Below are 12,405 nucleotides of genomic sequence, written 5' to 3' on the forward strand. Positions count from 1 at the left end.
TCTATTCCGAATTAAATAAATAAATATGCGTTCCCCAAGTGTAATGGCATTGTGAGTTCCGATAGCGCGCTCATGGAAGGTTCCAGAAAGGATCGGGAAGAGGATCAAATAAGCAAGGGATAGAAGGGGGTTTGGGGTGTTGCCTGAACGTAGTGATTCCCTAATGTGTGAATTGAGCCGACTCCGAGCATGGCCCCAGCCACACTCAGGATTCCCAGAAGCTGAGCCAAGCCACGGCTGAGCCACTCATGTATCTTTAACAGCAGCTGAGCGGCTCAAGCCTGAGCCAAACCACGGCTGAGCGAGAGCTGAGCCTGAGTTTTAGAGACTGAGCCACAGCTGAGTCGTGACTGAATGTGGCTCTCACAGAGCAAGGCATTATAACGTGGAATATCATGGGACCTCCTTTGCCAGTACCAAAATATCAGAATAGATTTTCCATTTTTTTCTGGCAACAAAACAGGTGTTAAGATGTTAAAACACCAAACTGAAACCTTTTACAAGGAATCATGTCTGCATTAACCATAATACTTGTGGTCAGAATGCAAACAAAAACATACTCTGATAATATATGCATTGTCTTTGAAACTGATTGGTCCACACCAGAGACAGCTTTCTTTTGAGCCTCATCTCAAAAACGATGTTAGACCAGAGGACGCCAAAAGGCGTACAGCACAAAGACAAGCGTTATCAGAGTAATGAGAGCTCAGGGTGAACGGCTACATCATGGACCTTCTTTGGGAGTATATTTTGGTATTGGCAAAGGAGGTCCCATGATGTAGCTGCTATAACGCAGAACGCACACGTTATAACACGGAACACGCCCGTTATGACATGGGACAACCCCATTACAGCGTGGAACACGCCTTTTATAGCGTGGAACGTGCCCATGATAACATGGAAGGCTCCCGTTATAACACGGACCGCACCCATTATAATCCGGAATGCTTCTGTTCTAATGCAGGAAAGCGCCCATTATAACGTGGAATGTGCCCGCTATAAAATTGCAAAGCTGAGCGGTATGACACAGTAGGCGGAATGCGGAATGATCACGTGACGTGACAGCATGCCCTCCGTTATTGATCTCTTTACATCACTGTGTGCGTGTATTTTATCTTGCAAAACTTTATCGTTACATTATATATGGGGATATTATGTTTGCTTAATGTGCTTTCCCTTAATGCGGCACTTTTCAGGAATGCATCTACCGGGTTAAATGAAGACTTAATGTAATGTAAGAGTGAACTGATCCAGAACAGGGGGAGAACATACAAACTCCACACAGGAGGACACCCGAGTCAGGAGTCGAACCGGGGACCCTCTACGTGAGGCACGACTTGTCACCACCTCATCACACGGCCGCCCACAGCACTTGACGTAACAACAACGTCGTCCTTGTGACGACACCACTCTGAATTCTTACCTCAATGGTGATCTCAAGATCTTCACTGCCACCAGGGTGTTCATCTTGTGGTCAAGGCACCGGATCACCTGGCCTTGAGCTCCATCCCCAATCTTCTTCAGCACCTCATAGCGGTAGTGAAGGTGCTCATGGTGGACCTGCACAAAATTACACAAATTTAGACTGACTATATTTTGAAAATCACAACATGTGAGCATTATTTTACGAAATAATTGCTTTTATTAAGTATTTGGTTTTCTTAAATCTGTAATTGTGGAATGCTCTGATGTCTGCTGGCCGAGTCACCCTAAAAAAAGCTCTTTAGCTCAATGGGCTTAACTTGGGAAATAAACTTCTGATTGTGAAGTGTGTGGGAGAGTGCATGTGTGCTTTCTCTGGTTGGTTGCTGCTTAAATTGCAATGACAAGAAGCCACGAACCCCGCGACCGCTGCGCCCTGTGACCGCCCCCACGGCGGGGGCTTTGTGGCGAGTCTCACCGGAATGTAATGATGTTCGTGGTCGTCGTATCCATCGTTGTTGTGTCCCCGGGATCTGTTACGGAGCGCAAAGTACCATACTTCCTGTATGGCGACAAGCTCCAGCTTCTCCCGGTGGGTCATTTGTGGGCCAAAGAGAGCCAGGATTGCTGCAGGCAAGAGAATAACAACAGCTGTCGGTGATCTTTCATTTAAGCAGCACTGCCTCAAAAAGTCTCAAGATTCCTTTTCAGGAGGTTCCTGCAGATGCTTTACAGAGAATGGGGGCGACGCTGCTGCCATTACGTCTGCTGTGTGATCCCAATTTGAGGAATTTGCAGGGAATTTGGATGTTTTGGCCAATACCAGTTATGTCCGTATGTTAAACCGTGCTTCGGCAGCCCTGCTAATCAGAAGTGAGGGGGAAAGGCAACAAACTAACAAGTTCGCAAAAATTATTGATTTAAAAGTGCATCGCTCCAGTGGCTGCCTAATGTCGGAAGAGCATTCCAGATGACTGCAGAAGCACATCTGAAAGCGTGCCATGCAGTGATCATCTTTGTTCGATGTCCAGCTATATGCAGCTCTGAGGACATCTTAGGTTGCTTGGGTTTGAAAACGGGGTTAACGAATTAGATAAATATAACACAGGTATGCCAAGAAGGATTTTATGAAATAAGAATAGCTTTTACCATTTCTGGCACAAAAACAGGTGTTAATATGTTCAAACACCAAATAGATACCTTTTGCAAGGCATCAAGTCTGCATTTACCACACGTACTTGTTGAAAAATATGCAAACAAACATGCTCCGATAATATATGGGCATTGTCTTTGAAACTGACTGGCCCGCACCAGAGACAGCCTTCTTTATGACCTTGTCTCGTCGGTGTTAGACCAGAGAACGGCAAAATTCGAACGGTACATCACCCATGCAACATGGCCACCATGAAGTCCCCCATGCATCATGGTCACTGTGACGTCCCCCTTGAAACATGACCGTCGTGATGTCCCACCATTCAGCGTGGCCATCTTGACGTCACTCATTTCTATTCTTACCTTGTGGCGATTTGCTGTGGATGGAGCCGGTGCGCGCTGAGGACAGCGCACTCCACGTGGTGCAAGACTCGCCGTTACTCCGAGCCTCTCCAGCTCGGCTGATCTACACACACAAAAACAAAGGTCCACCACATGGGCTTGATTAAGATGTTGGAGCAAGTGCAGTGGGCGAGCACTGAGCCAGCATCTCTGACATCCTGGGCTCCACATTCAGGAGGGTCCTGCCGAGATGTTGCCAGTTCTCAGCGTTGGGATATTTGGCCAATATCAGTTGCCATGCTTGGATTTACAATGAAAGACGTGTGGATTTCGAGGTCACACGCAGGTCAATGGGATCGTTCAAACTGTTAAGAGGAGTGAGTGGGACTCGGGCCGGACGAGCCATGGCTAGGAGGGACAACAATGGCTCACGGTCAAGAATAATAACGGAGCGACAACCAAGGAACAGAACACATCAGAGAGGAGAGCCGCCAGAGAGATGGTGCGACGAAATCGGCGCTTGGCGGATTATTCCATCACAGGATGTGAGGGGTAGTAGGGTCTCAGGGAGGGAGGCGTTCATCCATCAGTGGATAGATAACAGCGCTGTAGATGCTCACGCGTAGACGGGCACGTACACCAACAGGATCTCGGAGAGACACTCTGATAGACCCGCACACACTTAGGCGGGCAAGGAGAAGCACACCCAGGTATACAGGTGACAGGTAGGCATACGCAGAGGGGAGAACACACGTCCACCCATACTTCACCACACGAGTCGAGGAGCCACATGTACCTCCATGGTAGCAACTTGCAGACGAGGGTGCTCAGAGCTCACGGTGTCTCTCGCGCGGTCCGGGTCTCTGCGTGGAGAGCGGCAGACAGAGGCAAGGGACACGCAGAGTTGAAGGGGCATGACACACCCACGTCTAAACCCACGTCACGTCACAATGCGGACTCTCATCAACACGGACTCACATCCTCACCAGTCACACAATACGAAAAATACAAAAAACAACAACTGCCATTCGCCACTAAGTAGCGGTGATGTGACCACGGCGCCTGTGCCAGGCCAGGTGCACTTTGAGACCACGTGAAGTGCCGAAGGCTCACTGACAGGCGGTCGCAGGTCAGACCCAGGTGCCATGAGTTGTCTGACTGAGATGACTGTGCCAACTTGCTGCCTTTTAGATGCCCGGCTCAAAGGTTGTTGTCGTGAGCGTTGCTCCTCTGTTCGGACACCACTACTAACACTACTCCTAACACCACCAACACCACCACTACGAACACCACCACTACGAACACCACCACTACGAACACCACTACTACGAACACCACTACTAACACCACAATTAACACCACGAACAAAGATCCCCCGTATAGCCTTAACAGACTGTTGGGGTAAGTGCTGTCCGCGAGCACCTATGAAGGCCGCCACGGCACACGAGGGGGTGGGTAGCCAACACCACGCCCGGCCGCCTTTGTCTCCCCAGTGGCAATGTTTGCACCTCGCACCAGATACTCATTTAAGGCTGAGTCAATCTAGGGTGAGGCCCAGGACCAGTTCAGATAATCGTCACCAATGTTGACTGTGAGCGGGAATCAAACCCAGGTCGCCAGGTTCTTAGCGCAGCGCGCTAACTGCTACACTACCCCACTAACACCATCACTAACACCACTACTAACACCACCACCAATAATACCACCAACACTAACACCACCACTAAGACCACCACGAACACCACTACCAGCACCAATAATACCACCATCACTAACACCACCACGACTAACACCAGCAACAAAAATTCCACCATCACTAACACCAACAATAACAATCGCCATTCGCCACTAAGTGGCGGTGATGTCACCACGACGCTTGTGCCAGGCCATGTGCACCTTGAGGCCACGTGAAGTGTCGAACGCCCGCCCGCTGGCAGGAGGTCACGGGGCAGACCCAGGTGCCACAGGTCGACTGAGTGAGATGACTGGCTGATGCACCACCTGTGCCCCTTACTGTGCCAACTTGCTGTGCTTTAGCCATCCGGCGCTCTGCTCGTTGTTGTGAGCGTCGTTCCTGCGCTCTCCGTTGTTGTTGGAGGGCGACTGCCTCCAACTGCCCAGTAGCGTCCTTCACGAGCCTCTTCCACAGAGGCCGATCTTGACACAGCTGGTACCAGTTATCGGCAAGTCCACTCAGCTCCACATCCTGCTGTACCACATCATTCTATCTCTTCTCTAGCCCGTGCTGCGTCCCTTCAGCCCCCTCGATCCGGCCAAATAAAAGCTGCTTGGGCATGCGGTGATTGGGCATGCGGGCTACATGGCCCAGCCAACGCAGCCTTGCCTACCGGAGGAGCTCACTGATGAGGCTTTGTCCAGATCTTTCGAGGATTTGTGAGTTCCTCACACAATCCAGCCTGGTTAAACCCAGGATTGATCAGAGGCAGGCCAGCCTCAACGTTTCTAACCGGCAAAGATGTTCCATTAGGGGGGTCCACGTTTCACAAGCGTAGGGAAGGGAGGGAATGACTGTGGCTGAGAAGACCCGAAGCTTCGTGTGGAGCGACAGACCAGGTAGCTTCCACACAGCGTTACGCAACTGCTGAAAAGATAATGCCGCTCGACTGATTCGGAGTGAGACCTCTGCTGTTAAACCGGAGATGGTCATGAGCACACTGCCCAGGTATGGGAAACTTTCCACTCTCTCCACAACTGCCCCATTTACCGATTGGGAGTTGTGGAGGTGGAGTGCCCGATGGTACAAAATACTCAGGCAGGCGCTTCGTTTTGGTGGGGCTGATGGTAAGGCCCCACCTCTTAGTGGCACACTCCAGTTTTAGCAGCAGCGCCTCCAACTCCTCCTCTGAGTGAGCCGCAATTATCACGTCATCGGCATACATAACGTGGTTGACCAATAGGGAGCCATCCCTTGACGGCATCCGGGCATTGATCAGCCTCCCACTGTATCTGTACCAGATGGAAATTCCTCCGGTACAGCTACTGAAGGCCTCATGAACTACGTGGTCGAAATAGATGTTAAATAATGTTGGAGCCAGAGGACATCCCTGTCGCACCCCAAGGTGAACAGGGAATGGCTCCGACTCCCGGCAATGTAGTTTTACCCGGGTCCGCTCACCATAATGAAGGTCCTTAAAGATCGTGAGCAGCGGGTCAGGGACTCCGAAAGCACGAAGAACCCAGAGCCCAGGCCTACTGATGGTGTCATAGGCCTTTACCAGGTCAATAAAGCAGAGATGTAGGTCTTGTTGGAATTCCCTACACCTCTGCTTTAGCAAACGGACAGAAAATATGGCATCTGTGCAGGACCACCCTTTCCTGAAACCACATTGGGGCTCCGCAAGCCTCTCCTCAGCATGCCTGGTAAGGCAGTGTTGAATAATCCTTGCCAGGACCTTTCTCAGCACACTGAGGAGTGAGATGCCCCTGTAGTTGTTACAGTCTGTGCGGTCTCCCTTCTTAAAGATGGGGACCACCATGGCATCCAATCACCTCACTTACACCACCATCACTAATACCACCAACACCAACACCACCATCACTAACACCAGTAACACCACCACTATCACCACTACTAACAACCACAATCACTAACACCACCATCACTAACACAACTAACACCACCACCATCACGAGCACCCCCACCACTAATACCACCAACATTAACACCACCACTCCTCCCCCTGCCAGTATGGGACACCAAAGACAAAGATCCCCGTAGAGACTTAACAGGCTGTAGGGGCAAGTGCTGTTAGCCAGCAGTACGTATGAAGGCCGGCACGACACACGAGGGGGTTGGATTGCCAGCACCACGCCCGGCCGCCTTTGTCTCCCCAGTGGCGATCTTTACACACCACACCAGGTACTCATTCGAGGTTGAGTCGATCTAGGGGAGGCCCAGCACCGGTTCAGATAATCGTTACTGCTGTTGGCCTTTAGAGGGAATCCAACTCGGGGTCGCCGGGTTCATAGCGCGGCGCGCTGTCAGCTCTACGACCGTTCCACACACACACAGACTCACACAGAGACTCGCACACATACAGACTCACACACACAGAGACTCACACAGACTCTCACACACACATACAGACTCACACAGAGACTCACACACACACACAGAGACTCACACAGAGACTCACACACACACAGAGACTCACACACACACAGACACAGAGACTCACACACACACACAGAGACTCACACATACAGAGAGTCACACACACACACAGACTCACACATACAGAGAGTCACACAGAGTCACACACACAGAGACTCACACCGAGAGTCACACACACAGAGAGTCTCACACACACACAGACTCACACAGAGAGACTCACACACACACAGACTCACACAGATAGACTCACACACACACAGAGAGTCACACACACACAGACTCATATAGAAAGCCTCACACACACACACAGACTCGCACAGAGAGACTCACACCACCACCGCCACCACTCACCCACAGCCCGGTTCCACTCCTGCTCTGGGGTCGGTCCGCGTCTCTCTAACGGCCAAACTGCCAGTCGGAAGCACGTGGCGCGAGACGCGGGGGTGGTCCAAGGTAACCACGCCCCCGTGACGTCAGAGCCATGAGCTCCTCCCCCTCACACCTGAGCTCCTCCCCCCCTGCCCCCCCTCGCGACCACGCCCCATGGTCCGCCATTTCCCTCCCCCTCGCTACCCCCCTGCCCCCTGCCCCTCCTCGTGACCCCCCTTCCCCCCCCGCCCCTCCACATTCGCAACCCCCCATGCCCCCTCACAACCCCCCATGCCCCCTCACAACCCCCCATGCCCCCTCACAACCCCCCATGCCCCCCCTTTTTCTCCACCTAACGAACCCCCTCTATGCTCCCCCTCACCCCCCCCCTTGCCCCCCCTGCCCCCCCCCTCGTGACCCGCCCCCTCACCCCCCATGTCCCGCCCCCCTCCCCCGCTGCTACTTCCGCTTAGGCCGGGGCCGAGTGGAGGCGGCGCGCGCTGTGGATTGTGGGTGGCGAGCGGCTGATTTGGATTCCCGCTCACGGCCACCGTCAGTGGCTCGCGAAAGCTTCTGAAGCGGCGGCTCGCTGGGCCTCCTCTACGTCGACTCAGCCTGAAGGTGAGAACCTCGCGCGGTGTGCACACATCAGCAGTGGCGGCGGTGGTGGGGGGAGACAGAGGAGGCGCCTGGCCCACAGCCGTCACGTTCTGCTGAGTTCACGGCGCTGCTTCAAGCAGAGCTCGGCCCTGCTGCTGCTGCTGTTGAGAGGCACTCCCAGAGGGCCGTGTGGCTGATGGGAATTATAATTGTGGTTAAATTATAGTTGTGGTTACAGTTGTTGGTCGTGGTTATTGTTGTGTGGTTGTTATTGTGGTGGTTGTGCAGGTGGTGGCACACGAGTTAACCCATAGCACCAGGGTCTAGCCCTCCTCTTGTACCTAGCCAGGCAGAGCAGTCAACCCACGGCACCTGAGTCTGGCCCGTGGCCTCCTCCTGCACTTAGCCTGGCACAGCCGTCAAACCTTGGCACCTGAGTTATTGTGGGGACATCACCGCCACGTAGTGGTGAATGGCGACTGTTGATGTGTGTGGGCTTGTGTGTGAGTATGATGGTGAATGCGTGAGTATCATGGTGAGTATCATGGTGAGTGTATCATGGTTAGTTAGTAATACTGAGTGTGAGTTTGACTAATTCTCCCTCTCGCTGTCTCGGCTTTCCCCCCTAACTACCTCGCCTGGTGTACAGGAGGTTGTGGGTTCGACCCCGACGCTGATGCCTGCTGTATATTTGGAGTTTGCGTGTCTCTGTCTCTCCCCGTGGTCGTGTGGACTTTTTCTCCGGGTCCTCCGGTTTTTCCCTCCACATTTAGAAACATTCGTTTAAAGTTTTGACTTAAAACTTTAGTGACTGTGATGATGAGCCACTTCGTTAAGCTATCATTGGTGCCAAGTCGCTTCTGAAAAAGAGATGTTTAGCTGAGTGGACCTTAGTCTAGTTTTCTCTCTCCTTCCCGAGCACAAGAACAAGCAGGAGCAGGGGTAGGAGCATTCTCCACTTAGTGGTGGTGACGACACCACGGCGCTTGTGCCAGGATATGTGCACCACAGATATCCATCACATAGAGACCCATAGAGTCATCACACATAGACCTATACACTCACCACGCACATACCCTCAGACTTGCACAGAGAACCATAGACTCACCACAGAGACCCATAGACTAATCAGACAGAGAACCACAGACTCAAACAGATCCACAGACTCGCACAGAGCCTTATAGACTCACCAAACAGAGACATAAACTCACCAGACAGATACCCATAGACTCAATCGTACCCATACTCACACAGAGACCCATAGACTCACCACAGAAACCCATAGACTCAGAGAGAGACCCATAGACTCACCATACAGACCCATAGAATCACCACATAGAGACCCATAGAGTCATACAAAAACGCATAGACTCACCACACAGAGAACCACCGAATCAAACAGACTCGCACAGAGCCCTATAGACTCATAAAACAGAGACACATAAACTCACCACACAGAGACCCACGGACTCTCACAGAAACCCATAGACTCACCACACACAGATCCATCGACTCACAGAGAGACCCAAGGGCTCGCGTGTGTGGTTATTTAGTTGAAGGTGGAGGGGGATTACCAGCCCCTTGCACCCATCCAGAACTCCCTGTTGCCACTGTGTGGCTGCGAGGCGACGTGAGGTTTACAGCTGGTCAGGTTTGGCGCCCCCCCCCCCCCCCCCCAAAATAGCATTTCTCACAACCACCACTGCGTTATCGACCGTCGCCATTCGCCAATAAGTGACAGTGACGTCACCACGGCGCCTGTGCCAGGCCAGGTGCACTTTGAAGCCACGTGAAGTGTCGAAGGCTCGCTGACCGGAGGTCCTGGAACAGACCCAGGTGCCATGGGTTGGCTGACTGAGATGACTGGCAGATGCACCACCTGTTCCCTGTACTGTGCCAAATTGCTGCATATTTATCATCCGGTGTTCCGCTCGTTGTTGTGAGCGTCACTCCTCTGTTGTTGGTGGAGGGCGACTGTCTCCAACTGCCCAGTAGAAGCGTCCTTCACGAGCCTCCCTCGCAGAGGCCGATCCCGACACCGCTGGTACCAGTCGTCGGCAAAGCCCACTCAGCTCCACATCCTCCCGTACCGCATCAGTCCACCTCCACTCCAGCCCATGGCGTGCCCGCCCATCTACTCTCAACCACTTACACCACATATTCGTTAACGATGCGCACCCTAATCTGCCACTACAGTTGTGTGCAGGGTGTTGTGATGTCACGTAGTTAGACGTTTCTCCTGGTCCCCCCCCTCCGTTATAACGCGCCGTCTATCTATGGCCTCGTCGCATTGGCCTTCATGGACGAGTGGTGATGGTGAAAGATGATTCAGCGGTGGACACTGAATTACCGGGGCCCCATTTAACGTTCAGGTGACACGGGGCACGGTACGTGAAGAACCTCTTATCTGTCCTGTAAGCAGACTCCTCTGCGTGGGATATTTAACACCTCTTAATGCACAGACAACAGCCAACTCAGCCTTGCCTGCCGGAGGAGCTCGCTGATGATCGGACAGTGTCCAGATCTCTCAAGGATCTGTGAGCTACTCGCACACAAAGATCCCCCGTGTAGCCTTTAACAGACTGTTGGGGCAAGTGCTTTATAACATCATCAAAGGGGCGCTGCAATATGATGCAATCAAAATCACCGATCAGAGATTTTCCTATATATTGTCTTTGTTGATCGTGAATCGAGACTAATTGTATTGATTCCACTCAATCGATCTGGCAGCAAGCTCAAAATGTCCGATTTTATCTGCAATATTCTGCATTTCACAGATCATTCAAAGCAACGGTATTGATGCCCGATTTGTATGAGTGGGTGGGTGGCAGGGTGAGTGGGTTTGTGAGTGGGTGAGTGAGTGTGTGGGTGGCTTTAGTAGTTGAGCGGGTGGGTGAGTCAGATAATGAGGCACCGCAGTGGTGAGATGTTAACTCCCTCGCCCAGAATGCAGGATGTAATCAATTCGATCCCGACCCTGAAGCTGTATATTTGGAGTTTTCATCTTCTTCCGTGGTCGCGTCGATTTTTTTGATTCCTTGGGGTTTGTTTTACACGTAGGCTTTCGCGACCAATATTATCCATAATAGAGGTTTTTTTTTTGGGTTAGATCGCGTAAATATATAAATGTGTCGTTAAAACCCACCACCACCCGACACAGCCAACTAGTAAGGGTTGTCACGTAATCAGAACATGCCAATTTATCACTAGTACAGCACACCGGTGTGTTGGAGAGTCAAGCCACAACATTTACAATCTGAGTACAACGTTTCGCCAGTAATTACAACTAGCTTCATCAGGCGACAGCCAGATTTGTGGAGAAGTTAGTCTGTTTCGTTCCTTATAAAGAGGCATAGATGTGGTGACCAAACTTTGGCGCTCTTGATGCAAAGTGGGGAGGGGGGGGGAGATTAATGAGTCAACGTACATTATGCATGCGCATTATGCGAACCCTTTGCGCTTGTCCTTCCGGTCCATTGTGTGCATTAAAATAGCCGGGTTTTCCCTCCGCATTTAAAATCAACATGCGTTTAAAGGCTTTGAATGCAATAAATGTTTACGTGATAAGCCACTTCGTCGACCTATTATTTGTAATCAGGTCACTTGATATACCTCTGTGGGCCTTACCTGGTAAAATAAAAAAAATTGTTTAGTTTCAGTTTATTGGATGGTTGAGTGGGTAGGTGGGATTTTGAGTGCGTGGGTGTGTCAGTTGGAGATTGAGTGGGTGTCAGGGTGAGTGGGTGGGTAAATTGGTGAGTGAGTGAGTGTGTTTGAGATCCAGTGGGTGGGTTTGTGTGAGTGGGTGGGTGAGTAGGTGGCTGAGCCGGAGAGTGGAGTGCCATGGTGGCGAGATGTTAACTGCCTCGTCTTTTATAAACTAGGTCATGGGTTCGATCCCGACCCTGACGTCTGTATATTTAGAGTGAGTGGGTGTGTAGGTGGGTGCATAGGTAAGTTCTTGAGTGAGTGGCTTGGTGTGTTGATGAGTCAGTGGGTTAGTGAGTGAGTGAGTGGGTTTGTGAGTGGGTGAGTGAGTGTGTGGGTGGCTTTAGTAGTTGAGTTGGTGGGTGAGTCAGATAATGAGGCGCCACAGTGGCGAGATGTTAACTCCCTCGCTTGGTATATTGGAGTTCGTAGGTTCCCCCCAACCCTAAAGCCTGTATACATTTGGAGTTTGCATCTTCTCCCCATGGTCGGGTGGAATTTTCTCCGGGTTCTCCGGGTTGTCCCTCCGTATTTAGAAACATGCATTTATAGAATTTGGCTGCTATAACGTTCTACGTGAAAAGCCACTTCATTGAACTGTTATTTGTGGTCACGTGGCTTCTGAAAAATATCTATTTTGCTGTGGGCCTGACCTGGTAAAATAAAAAAATATTTTT

General features: G+C 51.4%; 1 protein-coding gene across 1 annotated transcript in view; it reads left to right on the top strand.

Moving 5' to 3' along the window:
• The window catches only part of LOC142924053 (fructosamine-3-kinase-like), a 43,630-nt gene that overhangs the window by 13,408 nt on the left and 17,817 nt on the right, over positions 1–12,405 (top strand). Inside the window, exon 2 of the mRNA XM_076065500.1 lies at positions 7,894–8,041. Within this exon, the coding sequence (XP_075921615.1) occupies positions 7,894–8,041 (148 nt within the window). The remainder of the gene's footprint in view (positions 1–7,893; positions 8,042–12,405) is intronic.

The sequence above is a fragment of the Petromyzon marinus genome, chromosome 8 (assembly GCF_048934315.1).
Source record: "Petromyzon marinus isolate PM22_M1 ecotype Great Lakes invasive population chromosome 8, UKy_Petmar_22M1.pri1.0, whole genome shotgun sequence".
NCBI lineage: Eukaryota > Metazoa > Chordata > Hyperoartia > Petromyzontiformes > Petromyzontidae > Petromyzon > Petromyzon marinus.